This window comes from Pogona vitticeps, chromosome 2, assembly GCF_051106095.1.
Source record: "Pogona vitticeps strain Pit_001003342236 chromosome 2, PviZW2.1, whole genome shotgun sequence".
NCBI classification, from domain to species: Eukaryota; Metazoa; Chordata; class Lepidosauria; order Squamata; family Agamidae; genus Pogona; species Pogona vitticeps.
Genome location: NC_135784.1, coordinates 32,666,680 through 32,686,083, shown reverse-complemented (window position 1 = coordinate 32,686,083; position 19,404 = coordinate 32,666,680). Strand labels below are relative to the sequence as shown.

At 44.5% G+C, this 19,404-nt stretch overlaps 1 protein-coding gene across 2 annotated transcripts in view; it reads left to right on the top strand.

Annotated features, from left to right (window-relative positions):
* The first annotated feature begins 1,381 nt into the window (after window positions 1-1,381).
* Window positions 1,382-19,404, top strand: part of LOC110088028 (uncharacterized) — a 37,859-nt gene continuing 19,836 nt past the window's right edge. The window contains exons 1-7 of one of the 2 annotated variants that reach the window (XM_072988851.2): window positions 1,382-1,663; window positions 3,815-3,882; window positions 5,698-5,818; window positions 7,092-7,177; window positions 9,800-9,920; window positions 11,681-12,313; window positions 13,663-16,699. In XM_072988851.2, the coding sequence (XP_072844952.2) occupies window positions 3,868-3,882; window positions 5,698-5,818; window positions 7,092-7,177; window positions 9,800-9,920; window positions 11,681-12,313; window positions 13,663-14,597 (1,911 nt within the window). In that variant the 5' untranslated portion in view covers window positions 1,382-1,663; window positions 3,815-3,867 and the 3' untranslated portion in view covers window positions 14,598-16,699. Of the gene's footprint in view, window positions 1,664-3,814; window positions 3,883-5,691; window positions 5,819-7,091; window positions 7,178-9,799; window positions 9,921-11,680; window positions 12,314-13,662; window positions 16,700-19,404 lie in introns of those variants that run through there. The other variant, XM_078388745.1, reaches the window with a different exon arrangement.

Below are 19,404 nucleotides of genomic sequence, written 5' to 3'. Positions count from 1 at the left end.
AATGTAGAAAGTGATCTGTTTGGTCAATAGGCTGGCTCGGTATCATCCGATTTGCTGACATTTCAAGGACAAACCTCACAATGGGAGTCGGATCCTTAGTAAGTTATTGGGGAGGACCAGTTAGGGTTGTGATGGAGGAGTTTCCTTCCACCACTGCTGTCAGGGGTTGTGCAGTAAGACTCCTCCAAGTTCTCAGTGCTGGTGCGCCATTTCCTGCCTTGCTCCAAATGGCACCATCAGCGGCTCCAGAAAGGCAGGAGTGAGAGGCTGGGAATGGGGACAGAGCTGGTGGCTGCAGGTGCAGAAACCCTTCACCCTGAGGTAATGAGCTTTGGGCAAAGAGGCCTGAGAACTCTCTGCTACCAGCCAAGAATGGATAGAAGTTTGGTTCCCAAACTTTTAAGCCATCTCACATGCAAAAATCAAACTATGGGCTACCCAGAGGGTGATGTGAGAATACATCATTTTGAGAGAGATATATATTTGGTAGCTGGCTTATTTTATCTGATCTTAGTGTTTATTTAATGTATCTTCTTGCTTTATTAAAACAATTACAATGTTGCACTAAACATTAAATTTGGCTTTAAAATATAGCTAAGCACAGGCTAAAAGCTAAGCACACCTGAGTCCCACTGATTCCAGACTTAATTTTTTTTTCTGAGCAAACTTGTTTTTGAGAACATTTCCGGGGCTGGTGGACTTCAAGCAAGTTATTATTTTAAAAGGAAGCGTTTGAAATTTGGATTTATGTCAGGAGCTCAGAATTCCTTGAGTTGAGAGGGTGACCAGTGAACAAGACAAACACATCAAATGCAGAATACGTATAGTACGGATTGTTACGACTGGTTGTTCAAGGCAAAATAAGGTGGAAGGAAGTGTAGGAAGAAGAATTTCTTGGCTACAGAAGCTTGAGTTCTGACTTAGATGCATCATAACATAAAAGTAATTTTTCTACACTCAGCTTTGCTACTGAAGGAAACAGTGGCCGCAGGGGCCTGTTGTGGTTGGTGAGGCAGCGGGCACAGCCATCTGTGGTGAACGGGCAGGATACCAGCAGAGAGAGAGAGAGAGAGGAATGGGTCAAAAGTCGGCATTCGTGCACCTCAAAACACCTTCTCTCGTGCACACACATAACCCACACAAGTAGACAAGTTAAGAGGAGGAAAGGGGGCACCAGCTGGCATGGGCCAAGATGGCGGGCCGGCAACCCATTTGCCCTCCTGGACTGGCCTCCACAGCGGGGGGAGCTGTGAGGGGAGAGACGAATAGGCATTGAAACAAATAAGGGGCCACCGGGCGGCTAACGATGGCTAGTAGCCCCACAGGTTTGGGGAGCCAGCGTGAGGCCGATTGGGGCGGGGTGTGTGTGTGGGGGGGGGGGAGACATTGGCGAGCCCGTGGTGAGGGCTGGCCAGCAGAGGGCTCTGGTATTGACGAAGGCGAGCCAGGGAGGCCGCCTTCCCTTCCCAGTCCCTGCTGGGCCGGCGGAGGTGGGGTTGGATCCGGCCGAGGAGCTGCTTGCTGCGCCGTCAGGACAAGATTTGCCAGAAAGAAGCAGGGACGGTAGCCGGAGGGAGAACCATTTTTAGTTCGGGCTTTCCTTGGAGAAAGCGGGGATGGCCCGGGATTATGGAGCTGTGATCTGTGCATGAGAAAAGGAGAGGTAAAAAAGGGCTGGGTTGCGGGGCGGGGGGTGCTCCTGAAGCTTGGTGGTGGGTGGCTGGGTTAGATAGCCTCTCTCCCACGAAGAGGGGAAGCGGTGCCAAGGAAATGGCCTCATCCTGGATCATGGAGAAAAGAGATGGCAGGGCGATTCGGAAAGACAAGGCTAGGAAAGGGCTGCTTCCTTTTAGGAATGCTGCTTATCTGTTTATTTAATACGTTTTTAAATTCTGTCTTTTCTTCAGGATGCTCGGGACGTTTTTTGTGCATGGCTGTCCTTCCCGAGGCCAGCTCTAATATTAGATCGGGGAGCTGTGGAAGGCGACTCTTCTCGCCTTCCCTCCTGAGCCGGCTTGCGGTGGACGGAGAGGGTGTGTCGTCGCACAGGAAAGCCAGCTCTGCTATAAAGCAGAGGGAGGGATGTGCCTCAGGCGGCAGATTTGGGGAAGGGGGGGGTCAGCAAATGATGAGCTGCTTGCTTTGTTATCCTGGTATTTTTTTTCTGCCAGGGAGGGGGATGAGAGCTGTGCCTGTTCTGCCTCAGGTGTCAAAGGAACTTGGATGGCTTTGGTAACTAGACCTCTTCCGAAAGTGGGAGCACCATTTGCTCTTTGGCCTTAGGCAGCAGGATGACTTGGGCCAGGCTTGCACACAGCCTGGTCTGTGCTTCTGTTTGACTGTCCTCCGGTGTGGCGAAAGGGCACCACCAGGGTTGGCGTGAATATCCAACTGCTGGTGCTGTTGGCTATGGAATAAGGTGCAAGCACTGTCTTGCGCTTTGCCTCAGACAGCAAAATGTTTTGCTTGCTCCCTCTCTGCTCCATGGACCTTACTCAGATGTTCCCCATTGTCAGTGAAATGGCCAAATGAAAGTTAGAGCAGGCAGTTAAGCCCTTGCGCTCATGTGGGTTCAAATACACATAGGCTTCTGCCTTTCCAGGAGGGACTGTAGGTTTGCATACACAATGCCCCAGGGTTAATCCTTTATCTTCCCAGCTAAAAGCATGTGACAGTAGGAGTCCTGCTGGTGTTGGGAAATTCTTTGGTTGATTCTCCCCAGAGCTACTGCCTATTAGCCAGTAATGGACTGATCAGTGGTTCTTCTCAGCCTTTGATCTTCCAGATGCTTTAGACTTCTTCAGTCTAAAAGCGGAGAACCATTGTCTTAGAGTTCTATCAAAGGAAGGAGATGATTTATCCTCTTAAGAAGAAGCCCTCCCCAGAAGGGTTGCACTATTACCATCCAGTAACAAACAATCTGTTCTTGGGCAAGGCTGTCTGATCAGATGCAGATGTTCCTGGATGAACTAGATTATCTAGACCAGTGGTTCCAAGCCTTGGCTCTCCAGATGTTCTTGGACTACAACTTCCAGAAATCCTGGCCAGTACAGGACGAAGCATTGTAGAATTATAGAGCTGGAAGGAAGTGGAAAGGTCATCAAGTTTAGCCTCCAGCCAATGCAGGAATCATATGCCTCTAGACCAATTCAAGGATCTGTGCTTAAAGGGATGTAATGCTTCCCTTTGTTCTTCCTGAGCACAAAACACTGGTATGTGTGTGTGTCTCTATGCAGAATCTCTGCTGGGGCTGGAGAGCCTCCCTTAAAAAGGGAGAGCAGATTTGAGTATGCACAAAGGTTGCACTGTACATAGATGGGAGTGCTAGCCAATATCAATAACATTATCGAAATAAAAATGACAGTCTTGCACCGTAGAACTAGTTTCTCCTAGAGGCTGCAACTTAATAATGAAACTTATCATGCTCATTTGTATAGCCTTCTTGTTGGCTTTTGTTTCTTGGTCAAATTGCTATGTGACCAGATGTTCACAATTGGCTTTTTTGTAGATTGGAGTGGAAAAAGGTTTTGGCCTCCAGATATTTTTGACTTACAGCTGCCAACAGCCCTAGACGGGCTAGCCAATAGTGAGGGATTATGGGAATTGTAGTCCAAAGGCATCCATTTGCCCACCTTTGATTTAGATTCAATTTACAGCTACACCAGTCCGCCCTACTTTCAACATTCCCTCCCACTTCTGGTATGAGGCAAGATACTAGGGTGAGGTTTAGGACGCATTGCATGCGAGATTTTGGACTTTCAAGACACAAGGTATGATAAAGATTGTAATCTGGGCATTGTTCTCACACTAACAGGTACAGAGTTTCATTGCATCATCCATTTGGCAACTTTCCATTCTTCTAATGCCATGGAACTTCTGAAGGTAGGCTGTTTTCCGTACATGGAGTAGTTTTGTGAGAAGGAAGAAACATGTAAGAGATGGAAGGAAATCATCATCATGAAGTGCTGTCAAGTCAATTCTGATTTATGGCAATCCTTTTCAGGGTCTTCTAGGTAGAGAGTACCGAGAAGTGGGTTCCAATTCCTTTTTTCTGGGCACGTTGTTGGACTGTGCAGCTTGCCCAAGGCCACACATGCTGGTTCTTCTCCCTGGAGGCATAGCAGGAATCAAACTGTATTCGCGAAGGCTTTCACAGCTGGGATCTAATGGTTGTGGGTTTTTCAGGCACTTTGGCCTTGTTCTGAAAGTTGTTCTTCCTAACGTTTCTCCAGTCTCTGTGGCCGGCATCTTCAGAGGACAGCACTCTGTGCTCTCTCTTCAGAGGACAGCACAGAGAGGCCGGCCACAGAGACTGGCGAAACGTTAGGAAGAACAACCTTCAGAACATGGCGAAAGAGCCCAAAAAACCCACAACAACCACAGGAATCAAACTCTCAACATCAGGCTCCACAGCCAGATATGTAACTCACTAAGCTATACAACCAGCTGGAAATGTGTGCTTCTTTATTTTCACTTAATAAAGCACTGGCAGAACAAGTATGGTTTAGGGTTGTCAGCTTACCAGAAAACAAAAGAAGAAACCAAACCAAGGGTTGCCACAGACATCTTGTGGTTATTGGCAGTTTGTTTTGGATAGAAGCCAGAAATGTCAATCGTCACCAAAATACCATTTTTCAGTAAATGGCATCAGCATTTTTTTCACTTAATGTGCATGCTTCAGGTGTGTTGCTCAACACACCTAGGCACATGTGCACTGAGGTGACAGGTTATTGAGTTGAGCCCATAGTTGTTGTCTACTTCCACAGACCCTGTAGAACCAAAGCAAGCAGAGCAGAAGGAAATATGAAGGGAAAAAAGATGGGGCAGTAGAATAGTTAGTCTGCTCTGCTAGCTGTAGCTGTGATGACTGCTCTTCCACCTGCCTCTTTTGTTTTACTTCCATACTCTGCTATCACCCTGTAAGAATAAGATCATCCCCACTCTTGTATTTCTAATCACTGTGTATGCAGATGAAAGCTGAACAGTAAAGAACGCTGACAGGAAGGGGGGGGAAGACATTTTGTTTGAAATGGGGTGCTGGAGGAGAGCTTTGCAGATACCTTGGATGGCCAGAAAGTCAAAAGGTGGGTCGTAGATCAAATCAAGCCTGAATTATCTCTGGAGGCAAAAAATGTTGAAGGCTATCCTATTTTGGGCACATCCTGAGAAGGCAGGATCCTCTGGAAAAGATAATAATGCTGGGGAAGGTGGAAGGCAGTTGGAAAAGAGGAAGAGCAAATGATTCCACAGGCTTGAGTTCATCAAAGCGGGGTAGGACAGGACCTTTTGGAAATTGCTTATTCATAGGGTCACCATAAGTTGGAAGCCACTTGACCACACATAACAATAACAACAAACACACATCTGGTACAAAAACAAACAGAGCCATACTCTGAAGCCTCCTTTATCCTCTGGAACAGGAATGGAGAACCGCTGGCCATCCAGAGAACTTGGGTTTCACCTACCATACAATCCCTTGACCTGCTGAGTGGGGCTGGTGGTCAAAAGCCTCTGGAGGGCCAAGGATTCCTCCTCCTGCTCTGGAGGAAACAAAGCTCCATCTTGAGACCCACGGAAGTATTGGAGCATCTGTCAAACATAGGAGGGGGCTTTCCATAACTCCTTGGGGCTGGCATGGATGGATAGCAGTGAAGGTTGTTTTCTAAGCCTGAAAGGTGTTGCTTCTCTAAGATGCAGATGGCGTTTGAGGAGGTGGCTGTGGATTTCACGGAGGAAGAGTGGGTCTTGCTGAATGCCAATGAAAGAACCCTCTACTGGGATGTCATGCACGAGAACTATGAGCATGTAACTTCAGTGGGTAAGCCGTTCCCCTTTTCTTGCCTTCTATGTGAATTAAAGCTTGGATCGCTAATACATACAGGCTCCTTGTAGCGATATAATGACACCCAGTCCTCTTCTTGGTTGAAAAGAAATATAATTCTTTGTTAATCTGAATATACTAAAATAATCACAGCTGTACATTACTTTTAATATATAGTTCACTTCATCCTCTACCAAAGTTAAAGAAAAACAATGGGTATGAACCCATCAGTGCATGTTTAAGTCTCACTGGCGACAGTTCTATAAACAATCATCCTTATGGCGATGCTTTCTGAAAAGGAATGTTTTTTTTTAAAAGATGGCTTAAATTCATTTAATTAAGGGAGAACATGCAGAAGATGTTTGTTTGTTTAAAATATTTTTTACTCTGCCTTTCTTCTTAAAAGGGATCCAAGGCAGCTTTCACCATTAAAAGACAATATTTACAAGCTAGTAACAGTAACTATATCATGCTATAAATACCAGAATAAAAATGGTAAACAAAACCAATGCCAGAAACAAAGCCAAAGCAAAATGAACATCAAAAACAGTTTCAAAGCAATAAGGCACAAAAATCCATTTAACACCCCCCCCCCCACAGTTCAGCAAATCACTAAAGAGAAATATCTTTATCTGTTTGCAGAAGGCCAGCCAAGATGGGGCCAGCCTGGCTTCCTGTGGGAGGGAATTCTGGAGTCTGGGATCAGTGACAGAGAAGGGCTCTCCTCTGTTCTCACCACTTTACCTCACCTCACACTGATATTAGGGATATTGAAAATTCCTTTTCTATTGCTAGGTTGTGCTCAGTGTTTTTGGTTTTTTAAAACAATTATTTCATTTGTACCATCAAGATAAGTCACAATTACACCAGTTTCCCAGGTGGAGAACTGACAAACTAAAATGTAGAAATTTGCTCAAGATCATCCAGTCAGGTGTCCTCAGTGAGGTGGGGTCTAAACTCAGAACCAAATCCAATTCGGGAGCATATTGTATCTATATATCTTGAGTCTCCAGTACAGTATGTGGAGATTTTAGTATGTGTTTGCTCCTGATGAGTCTAAGAGAAGTTGGACTATACAGTGTTTGTGCATACAAGTGGACAAACTCACCAGTAAAGTAATTGTATGTGAATGTGTGGGGAAGAGAGGCTGATTTGCTAACATCACAACAATGCCCTCTTTTGCTGCCATTCTTACATAGAAGAGAAGGAAGAAAAGTGGGGGAGGGTTCATATCACGAGGCACAACTAATCTCTCTTCTGGAATCTCCAGGTGTGTTCCTTGTCTTGGCAGAGAGAAAACACTCATCCCACCTGCCTTTGGCATCATCCTGCTCCAGCATGAAAGGGCTTTCACAGGTGAGATTTATTTTTAATGGGAAAGGATTGTTCTGAGGGAGGGTAAGAGTCTCACCAGCAGTAAAAGGTAATGATATTTAAATAAATGCTCTTGGTAGCATTTTTATGGAGTGTGCCTGCTTCTGTTGCATTGATTGCGTGCATTAAGTTGCCAGATCAATTAGTTTAGCCAGGAGCCTCCTTCCACCGATGCTGCATTCTCCGTGTGTCAGAGAATCTCTTAAGTGTGGGGGACCATTTCGGCACCTCCGGTGGTATTGCAAAAAAGTTGGCCAGTTTTTGGAAGAGGGGTTTAATGACATAAACAAAATTGCAAATCATTCAGTTTGGAATGTGCACTTCTTACCCTTTTCTTAGGGAAGAATGAGTCTCTTTTACACAAACCCTTAACAGGCCATTTATTTATTTATTTATTTATTTATTTATTTATTTATTTATTTATTTATTTAATTTATATCCCGCCTATCTAGTCGTGGTGGACTACTCTAGGCGGCCAACAACAGAGATAAAATACAATAACATAAAACAGCATAATTACAACAACAATTAAAAATAGGGAAACAATAAAGGAGAGAAGAAAATCAAAAGTAATCTGGAGAGAAGGCCTGCCGAAACATCCAAGTCTTTAATAGGTTCTTAAAGGTGCCCAGCGAGGGAGCTCCGCGAATGCCAGGAGGTAAGTTATTCCAAAGGCGAGGAGCCACCGCCGAGAAGGCCCTATTTCTTGTTTTCTCTTTTCGGGCCTCCCTCGGCGTTAAGCTCCTCAGCCTCACCTCCTGGCTCGCCCGTGTGACCCGGGTAGAACTTGGTGGGAGTAGGCGTTCCGCCAGGTATCGAGGCCCTAAACCGTTTAGGGCTTTATACGTAAGCGTTAACACTTTGAAGTCGATGCGGAACCTGATGGGCAGCCAATGCAATGTGGCCAGAGTGGGTGAAATATGTTGGAATTTTTTCACTCCACTGAGTAATCTGGCCGCCGCATTCTGCACCACCTGTAATTTCCGCAGCAACCTCAAAGGAAGCCCCACGTAGAGCGCATTACAGTGGTCTAATCTTGAGATTACGAGCGCGTGTACTAAGATGGTGAGCGCCCCCACATCCAGGTAGGGCCGCAGCTGGGCTATCCGCCTGAGGTGAAAAAAGGCGGTGCGGACCACCGACGCCACCTGTGACTCCATGGAGAGCACCGGGTCCAGATGGATCCCCAAGCTGCGTACACCATCCTTTGCAGGGAGAGTCACCCCCCCAAAAGAGAGGGAGTTTCCCAAATCCCCAACTGTGGGAGGGCCCACCCTCAGTACTTCCGTCTTGTCCGGGTTCAGCCTAAGCCCGTTCTCCTGCATCCATTCCAGTATAGTCCCCAGGCAGCGCTGAAGGCACAGAATGGCTTCTCCTGCGGTTGGCGAAAAGGAGATGTAGAGCTGCGTGTCGTCCGCATACTGGTGACACGAAGCACCACACCCCCTGATGACCCCACCCAGCGGCCTCATATAGATGTTAAATAGCATTGGGGAGATAATCGACCCCTGTGGAACCCCACAATTGAGGCTCCACGGGGCCGAGACTCTCTCCCCAAGCTGAACTCTCTGGGGGCGGTCCTCCAAGAAGGAACGGAGCCAGGACAATGCCAGGCCACCTATTCCCAACTCGGAGAGCCTCCCCAGGAGGATACCGTGGTCAATGGTATCAAAGGCCGCTGAGATGTCGAGGAGGACCAACAGGGACACTTTGCCCCTATCGGCCTCCCTCAATAGGTCATCACACAGGTCATCTTTTAGTTGCAACAAAACAGAAGGTGGAAAGACACGCAGGGAGTAGGAAAAACATGCAGCTTGGGACTCTACAGCTGCCATTTTCAGCCTTTGTTTGGCCATGGCCGTAAACACAATATGAAAGGAATATAGACTGAATATATAAGTTACCTAACACACTTTATCAGGTGGTGTGTGAAGAACTGTTTCCAGCCTGTTTCAAATGCCAGGGCCACCCGGGGGAACCATATGGGTCCATAGAGAATGGCTGCTCCAGAGTGTGACAGGTAACATTACAGGAAATATTAACCCCTAAACTACATATAGCTAAAGGGATAAAGCATTTGGATGCTTTTGCAATAGACTGACACCTTTTTATCATTTATATGAGCGGACTAGATAATAAGGAACATAGAGGATTTTTTTGGATTTTATAATATACTTCAATATAACAATAATTTTTCCAGGAAAACCTCATAACAATTTGGATATGACTCTTGACATACCCAGATTCTTATGACATAGGATCAGACAGAACTTCCTCATTGTTGATCCTCTGGGCAGAAGGATGTGTGGCTGCACCTTTGACCTCAGTCAGATCACAGAACATTTGCAGAGCTTGGAGAAGTTGGGATTTTTTAAAAAATACAGTTCAACTCCTGGGATCTCTAGCCAGCATGGCCGCTGGCTAAGGAACTCTGGGAGTCCCAGTCCATAACATGCATGAAATAGATTTTCCAGACTCCTGACATTTTTCAAGCGTATCGTGATGATTTGTCCTAATGCCCCAGGAATAGTTTCAGGTTCAGACTGCTAAATTATGTTTTGGGTGTATTTTAAGAATTAATGCTATTATGTTTCTAACTTGCAGGTGACGTTTGGGGAGGTGGCTGTGTATTTCACGGAGCCCGAGTGGGCTCTGCTGGATGGGGATGAAAAAGCTCTGTACTGGGATGTCATGCAGCAGAATTACGAGCACCTGACTTTCCTTGGTAAGCATTCTCACCGCCTTTGCCTCATGGGTGGCTCAAGGCTAGGGCTTTCAGGGGCAGCTCAGCTCCTTTTAAAAGGGTCAGGGAGTCCTTAGTTTAAAAGAAACACAAACAAACCAGGATTCCTTGATACTTCGAATGTTATCAAGCAGTCGGAGGTAAACATGCATGATGTTCGCATGTTGCTATCCAGCATGTGGACTTGCAAGAAATACAGTGGGGTCTTGACTTAAGAACGGCTTGAGTTAAGAACATTTTGACTTAAGAACCACTCTCTTAGGAAAATATTGACTTGACTTACATACTTAGATTTGAGTTAAGAACTGAAAAAAACCACGTGGGAGGCAGGGAAAGTGCAAAATTTGAACTTTCAGTTAACTGTTGGCCAGTGAAAAGGGTGCCTGTCTGCTTCCTCACTCCTCCCAGCGTTTAGAGAGTGGATTGGGAGACAGTCTTCAGACTGCCTGGTACTGTACTGCCTGGACTGTCTTTTCCCTGCCTTCCCTGAACCTTTCTTGACCTAAGAAAAAAAGAAACAAAATATCCCCCTCTAGTGGTCGAAGGCGGAATAGCAGCTTCCCATTAGTTTCTATGGACGGAAAAGAGCAGATACGGATCAAATGGTTTTCAATGCATTCCTATGGGAAATGCAGATTTGACCTGAGAACTTTTTGACTTGAGAACCGCCTTCCAATACGGATTAAGTTCTCAAGTCAAGACCCCACTGTATATGAAGCAACCCCACCCCCACCCCATTAGAGATCTGCGGAGAGTTTCTGCTGCCATGCTCCACAGATACAGTATCTCCGCTGCATTTGGTTGGAATGCCGAGAGGGTCCTTCTGGGGTTGTTTCATGTCAGGCAGGAAGTTACAAATGAACAAGGATCAGGACCAGACTCACAGTCTAGAGAAAGTTTGAAGAGCCAGATATGGACTCAGTACAAGAAGCAAGGTTATCTGAACTGCAGGTATCTGGGGGTGTTCCAGTGGTTATTTAGCTTTCTAGGGGCTACACAAGACTTGAAGGTGATGCAAAGACATGGGTGCAGCATGTCCAGACATTTAAAGGTGCTCTCAAAGGAGAGCTGCAGGCCATCAGTGTTATCTGTACAGTTGATCTCCTTACAAGGAGACCTTCAGCAGGCAGGTAAATTTCCGTCTGGTGGTCAATTGATCCTGCTTCTTTTAGTTCGCTCCTTTGTTCTTTGGAGCAAAGATAGTCACTCAGCATCCCACCTAGAAATCAGAAAGGTGCTACCCGCATCTTGAGCTCTTTTGTCCCCCATGAACCTGGATCTCCCCAGCCGGCTTCAAGGTCTTGTGACAGGGACTGTTTCTCCAAGATATTTTGGCTCAGGAAGCTTGGCATTCCTCTGGTGGGGGCTTGACAACTGTGCGAAGGCTGTGGAACTCCCTCCATAGTGAGATCTACCCAAGCTTGGAAAAGTTACATTTTGAGCCTGCACAAATCATTGGATTCTGGTAACCCTGAAAAGTGACGTCTCCAAGCTTGGCCTCTGCCTTCTGATGGCCTTTTTGTCACAGTGTGAAATCTTCTCTTTTGTGACCAGCATTTTGTCTGGTGTGCTTTTATATTATTATTATTGGTCCCACCATTTGATCTGAGTTTCTTGTGTTTGCTGGATAAATAAATAAACTTAATGAGCTTTATTACACTTAATAAATAAAGCAGTTTTCCTCTTCTGCTTTTGTTGTTGTTCCTTATACACTGCCTTAAGTTTGGAATGCTTCTTCACAGGTAGCGTGTTCCAACAAGGAAACAGTAAGACGACAGTATTGTACAGAATATTGTTTGGTGGTTCCCAAAATGAGGACTCCCTGGCCTCCAGTGCTTTTAAAAATGGGCACGACTCACAATGCCAGAAAGACAAGCTGCCACCAGAGAGGCCTAGTGAAACTCCTCAGTTAAGAGGAAGCATCAAGCCTGCAAAGTGTCTTCCCGCTGATGCAGGACAGAGGAAAGACTGTTGTCCTAAGTGTGGAAGAACCTTCTGTCACAAATCTGCACTCAATGCACACCTGAGGATTCACACAGGAGAGAAACCGTATCTGTGCCAAGAATGTGGGAAAACCTTCAATCAGAGTTCAGCCCTGACCCAACATCAGAGAATCCACACCGGTGAAAAACCCTACGCCTGTCCCCACTGTGAGAAAAGATTCAGCCAAAGCTCAGCTCTGACTCAGCATCAGAGAATCCACACCGGCGAGAGAGCCTACACGTGTCTTGACTGTGGGAAGAGCTTCATTTACCAATCAGCTCTGATTCGGCATCGGAGAATCCACACAGGAGAAAAATGCTACAAGTGCCCTGACTGTGGGAAAGGCTTCAACCAGAGTTCCAACCTTATTACACACCGGAAGATTCATAACGGTAAGGAAGTCTTTCCGTTCCTGTCTGATCATCCCATTCCATCCCACTGGCCTGTTAGTAATCTTGTTTTGATCCTTGGTTATGAAAAACAAGTGTATTTTCATTCTAATCTTTTCTCATCACATTTGGATAAAGCTGCTCTGATTGGTTGGACAGCGTCATTGAAGCAACCAACATGAATTTGACCCAACTCCGGGAGGCAGTGGAAGATAGGAGGGCCTGGCGTGCTCTGGTCCATGGGGTCACAAAGAGTTGGACACGACTAAACAAAAGTCTGTCCCCATTTTATAAACTGTGGACAAGAAAATAAGTCACCAGGCGAAGGCCGCCCCACGGCCAAGCTGACCAGATGAAGCAGGTGTTTTCCTACCACTTATAACCAGGGCACACCTTTAGCCTCTTAATGAGCATACTGCATCACCTCTCTGCTACTGATATCTAAACGAGTAATTTTCTACATTTATTCTGGTATTAAAGGTTGTGGCTAAATCTGGTTAGATCACAGGGTCATTCGTTTACTTCTTATTACTGAACTCAACGATCTCACATCATAATAACATTATCACGGTTTTATATTGCTCTATCAAAGATTTAAAGCATTACACAGGAATTATCTTATTTAATTTTTTACATCTACTGTACTTTGAAAGGTTTGTAAACATTATTTGCAGCTAAAGCAGAGATTTTCTAAGTCTGTGTACTGGACTTGTTTTGTGCAAAGATTAGGAAAGTTGTTTGTTTGTTACTGTGACATTCATTCAACCTGGCTAGTGTGGCCATACTGGCTGAAGCACCAAACTTCCAAGTCTAATGTTGTGGTGCGAACTCAAATGGGAATTTTCTGGGCCCTATTTTTGGCTATAATCTGCTATTAAGGGACTTCAGGAGCTCCCCGTGAGTGGTCTGGGAAGTCCTTTCACGTGGATGATCTATGCTCCATGTTATTTGTTTGGATATAATAGTCATGATTTGGTCCTATGGAATTAGAGATATTTGGCAGGAAAAAGGAAACTGCCATATACGTGGCCAGATAGTTTGCCTGTCTAGGCCAGTATTGTCTGCTTTGGCTGGCAGCAGGCCTTGGGAAGATGTCTTCCCCATTACCTGCTTCACTTCCTTTAACTGATATTGCCAAGGATTGAATCTCAGACCTTCAGGATGCAAAGTGTGTGCTCTGCTACCGAGTGGTGGTCTCTCCTCACAAGTCGGCAGTGTGGACCAATTGATAATTGTCTGCAACCTTATTGTAATGCTCAGATACCTTTCTGTCTACCACTGTTTTAAGGATCTGCAGTTTTCACCCTATCAGTGTATATTCTTTTCTTTCTGCTTTTTCTCTTACTCTGCAGTTAATGGGACACTTTGTGGGAGAGAGAAGAAGAAACCTCAGCAAGAACGCTCTGAGCCACTGGAACCACATGGAAAAGTTTGTAGGACATCGCAACAGATCAGTCTTCAACTAGAAAAAGATCATCATCAGATTCAGGGAAATCCTTCAGAGCAAGTTCAGGATCCACCTGTTCCTTGTGCTGGAAGTTTCATATCTCAGAAGAACACCTCGATAAAAACAGGAGTCCCTAGGGTTAAAAGGCCACTTATATGTCTTGACTGTGGAAAGACCTTCAGATACAGCTCCCACTTAGTTAACCACCTGAGAATCCACACAGGAGAGAAACCCTATCATTGCACAGACTGTGGGAAGAACTTCATTCAGAGTTCAGCCCTCCGGAGACACCAGCGGAGCCACACAGGTGACAGACCCTATCAATGTTCAGACTGTGGGAAAAGCTTTAGTCGGAACTCGCACCTTGCAAAACACCGAGGGATCCACACGGGATTGAAGCCTCACGAATGTCTTGACTGCGGGAAGAAATTTAGTGTCAAAATGAACCTCGTGATTCACCAGCGTATCCATACAGGGGAGAAGCCATATAGGTGTTTGGAGTGTGGGAAATGCTTTAGTCAGCGGCCCCATTTTATTATCCACCAAAGAATCCACACAGGAGAGAAACCTTATGAATGCCCTGACTGTGGGAAAAGCTTTCGTGTGAGTTCACACCTTGTCACACATCAAAAAATCCACTTGGAGAAGGCTTCTTTTATATGCCCTGATTGTGGGAAAAGCTTTAATGGTAGCAAAGAGTTTGTTAAACATAAGAGGTTCCACACCACTGGAGAAATCCATCCGCTGTCCATTGCAGGAGTAACCATTAAGAGTGAACTGTCCCCTCCTTATTCTCTTGATCCAGAATGCAGTAGCTATAGCCACAACACTGATTATTGAGCCCCTCACTGTGTTTGGTGATAACAGAGAAGGGAAGGCTCTGTGTTAGCTTTCTTTTGTGGCTACAAGTTCCTGTACCTTGAGATGAAATGAAAGAGGCTGCTGGGAGAAATTCCATTCAGATTTCAAACCCTATCTTATAGTTGAAAGCCAGATATAGTGGACAAAGACTTGTATTTGGTCTGGAAACCTGATTTCTTATTTCCTTCTTAGCTGTGAGGATGAAATGGAAAACAAGGGTATACTAATCTGATTTCAGTGGAAGATGAACAGGAGGAAGGGAATCTGGCTAATCCAGTGGTCAGTTTGCACTGCAATCCACTGCAGGTTGTTGAAACACACCCCCCCCCCCCAAATTTTAAAAACTGATAGAAGTCTATCTCCAGTTTTTTCAAAACATTTTTCAGTAAGGGCAGGCCTTGCTTTAGAAGAAATTAAGAAATTTGCCAGTTGTGGAATTGCCAGGCATGGCAATTTTAAGTCCAGGGACCACTGGAAGGTCCAAAAATTAGATGCTGTTGGCTTGGGCATGTCATGAGAATGGCTGATGATCGGATTCCAAAAGATCTCGTGTATGGAGAATTAGTGCAGGGAAATCGCCCCAGAGGGAGACCACAGCTGCGATACAAGGACATCTGCAAGCGGGATCTGAAGGCCTTAGGAATGGACCTTGACAGATGGAAAACCTTAACATCTGAGCGTTCAGCCTGGAGGCAGGTGGTGCATCATGGCCTCTCCCCATTTGAAGAGACCCTTTTCCAGCAGGCTGAGGCAAAGGGGAAGTCACAAAAGCAGAAAAATCAGGGAGCTGGACGGGACAGATTGTATTTGTCTTCAGTGTGGAAGGGATTGCCACTCTCAAATTGGCCTCCTCAGCCACACTAGATGCTGTTCCAAGTCCTCCATACAGGGCACGTTACCATAGTCTTTCAAGACTGAGGGATGCCTAATGGAATGGAATATTCCTAGGTGGTCCAAGTGAGGCCAGATCATCAGCTACCAGGATAGAGTTGGTCAGTTCATACAAAATGGCCATTTGTATGTTGTCCTTACTTACAAACTGATGGAAGTTAGAGATGAATATTTGGAATGTTCTCTGATGCACAAAGACATTTTGTGGCCTCAGGCAAGGGACAAGATGTCACCTGCCCTCAATTATAGTTTCATTGGATTGACAATTTATTCTCAATTAAACACTGGTGACAGGATAGCAAAGTGTCCACACTTAACTTAGGGGCTTGAGGGAAGAGACTGGACACCTCTTTAACCAGAAATGTGTTATCAAAAAGAGGTGTTCCTTCCAAAACATTGAAGGAAATTGTACCCCAAGGTGGAAATAAGTGTGAATAAAGGACTTCAGATATTTTGGAGTAGATTTGTGGTGGTGGGCAATATGTCGGTGGGGCAGATGAGGAAAGGAAAAAATCCATTACACCGGTGCACTTCATTGAATTGCACCAAGCTGAAAATATCTCTGCACTCCTTCGTTCCATATTTGCCTCTCATCTTTTAAAATATTTAAAAGATCATGACTAAATACATTTTGTAATATTTTATGTGATCTACATTATCTTACCTATTTATCAACCCTAGACCCAAGAAAAGGGATTTGTAATTTTAACAGGAATATATCAACACAAAAATGAGAGCTGGGCCCACAAATGCTCTGAGTTTATCAAATGTTATTCTTTAAGTGAATGTAAAGGGGGGGGGGGAATAATGTTAGAATTTATTAGTACTCCATACAAGAGCAGTCCACCAGCAATGTTAGATCAGCTGCCCTAGACACTGACTGGGAATGATGGAAGTTGTAGTCCAACATCCCTGGAGGATCATCTTCCACTTTGCTTGTATTTCCCTAGCATTTGAATGTCTTTGTTTTTCACCAAGTCTTTGATTTTACTATTGCTTAGATTACTCTTCACTGGCTCTAGCTCGCTTAAGTTTTAAAACTTTTTAAATAGTATTGTGTGGTTGATTTTGTGTATTTACTAGTTCTTAATATTCACAATATCCTTTTGAGTGCTGCTTTAAGTCTCCCCACTGGAGTGAAAAAGTGGGTTGTAAATTTTATCAATAAATAAATTTTATTTTTAAAATTGTCCAGTTATTTCAGATATGCTTAAAGACCTCTTTTCCCAGTCCTTCCTCCATCTTGAAATGAGGGATAGATTACTTCAGTACTAAAACTTAAAAGAGGTACCTAAGCCTGTTCACACAGATACATTTCTTAAATTGTAACTTCAAGAGACCACAGTTGCGATACAAGGATATCTGCAAGCGGGATCTGAAGGCCTTAGGAATGGACCTCAACAGATGGGAAACCCTGACATCTGAGCGTTCAGCCTAGAGGCAGGCGGTGTTTCATGGCCTCTCCCAATTTGAAGAGACCCTTGTCCAGCAGGCCGAGGCAAAGAGGCAGTTACGAAAGCAGCAAAATCAGGGAGCTAGACGGGGTACAGATTGTATTTGTCTTCAGTGTGGAAGGGATTGTCACTCTCGAATTGGCCTTCTCAGCCACACTAGGCGCTGTTCCAAGACCTCCATACAGAGCACATTACCATAGTCTCTCGAGACTGAAGGATGCCTAATCTAATCTAATTTATAATATATTTTGTGACAAAACATATGGGTAGGAAAGATATGGGTAGGAAATTGAAGGTCCTGCAGGTACAGGTCATTATTTCATCTCTCCTCCCCTGTTGAAGGATGTGGCCCATAGAGAGAAAAATGACGGAGATGAATACCAGGCTTCGCAGATGGTACTGCCAGGACCACTTTGGTTTCTTCTACCATGGTTTGCATTTCCATATGGATGGTCTGCTGGGAAGGGATGGGGCGCACCTTACTACTGCACGAAGGAATGTTTTTGCTCACAGGCTCACTAATCTGATGAGGAGGGCTTTAAACTGAGCTCTCAAAAGGAGGGTGACCATTTTCTTGAGGACGGGAACCCAGAAAGGGCTGTGGCGAATAGCCAAAATGTTGTAGAAAGAGTAGAGCAAGTAGTATGGCAGCCCAACAGTGGGAGGAAAACTTTAGTAAAGGGTTTACAGGAAGAACACATAGTCTTAAATGTCTCTACACTGATGCACAGAAACAAACAAGATGAGCTGGGACTCTAATACAGCAAAATAACTATGACATAATGGGTGTAACTGAAACCTGGTGGTATGAGACTCATGACTGGAATGTAGTTATTGGAGGGTATAACCTATTTCAGAGAAATAGACCTAGTAAAAGAGGAGGAGGAGCTTTATATTGTAAGAGTGCCTATATTGGTGAAGAAATCCAGTGTATAAATCTAGGAAGCCAGGTTGAGAGCATCTGGGTAAGAATTAAGGGGGAGAAAAATGTGAGGGATGTCATTGTGGGAGTATACTACAGACCCCCACCCCAAGCCAGTCTGAGGAGTTGGATGGAGCCTTCCTGGAGTAGATGGCCACATATTCAAAAGGGAAAAATGCAGCAGTAATGGGAGAGTTCAACTATCCTGATATAGGTTGGCAGTCCAACAGGGAGGACGTTGTTAATGAGGTTGAAATGGTGGGAGCCTCAGGTGGGAGTGACCATGCTCTCTTGGAATTTGTTATATAGTGGGAAGGGGAAGCCAAGTGTAATCACATGCGCATTGTAGACTTCAAGAAAGCCATTTTTTTTTAAATTTAGTGAATTATTGGCTGAAATTCCGTGGACAGAGGCACTGAAGGAGAGGGGAGTGCACGATGGATGGGATTTTTTTTAGAACTGAGATACTAAAGGCTGTGCCAACAAGAAGGAAGAATGGGAGATGTCTAAAGAAACCAGAATGATTGACTAAAAGAACTTTCAACTCAGCTAAGTGTTAAAAAAATATGTACAAGAAATAGAAAAACAGGGAAAGCACAAAAGAGGAATACAAGCAAATAGCCAGTACATGTAGCGGGGTGGTAAGAAAAGCTAAAGCACAGCACGAACATAGGCTTGCTAGAGAGATTAAAGATAATTAAAAGGGACTTTTTAGTTATGTCAGTAGTAAAAGAAAAAAGAAGGAAACGATAGGGTCTCTGTGTGGAGATGATGGCCAGTTACCAAAAGGGGACAGGAAAAAGGCAGAACTACTCAACACCTTATTTGCCTCAGTTTTTTCCCAAAAAAGGAAAATAGCGCTCAACCCGAGGGACGAAGAGCAGGTGAAATAGTGTGGGAAATACAGCACAGAATAGATAGAGTAGTAGTACAGGATTACCTGGCTACCTTGAATAAATTTAAGTCTCCTGGGCCAGACAAATTGCATCCAAGGATATTAAAAGAACTGGCAAAAGTTAATATCAGAACCATTGGCCATAATCTTTGAGAATTCTTGGAGAACGGGAAATCCCCACAGATTGAAGGAGGGCAAATAATTATCGCCCCGTCAGTTTGACATCAATTCTCGGAAAGATTCTAGAGAATATCATTAAGCAGTTTGTAATTGCTTAGAAAGCAGTACTGTCATTACTAGAAGTCAACACGGGTTTCTCAAAAACAAGTCATGCCAGACTAATTTGATCTCTTTTTTTCGTAGAGTTACAGGCCTGATGGATGGCCTCAGTGGTCTCTTCCAACTGTATGACTCTATATATGCATGGATTACATTGGCTTTAATTAAAAATGAAAACTCTTATATTACAGAATATATCTTAAATTTTTAATTTAGTAAATTGTCTACAATCAAGTAAACAGAAAGAGCTATTATTTTTTAGGTACAGTACTAGAAGAATTTTTTTTTAGGGTAAGGAAAATGTTTGTATAGTTTGCAAAGTCAGTCCCTCTCTCTAGCTGTTGC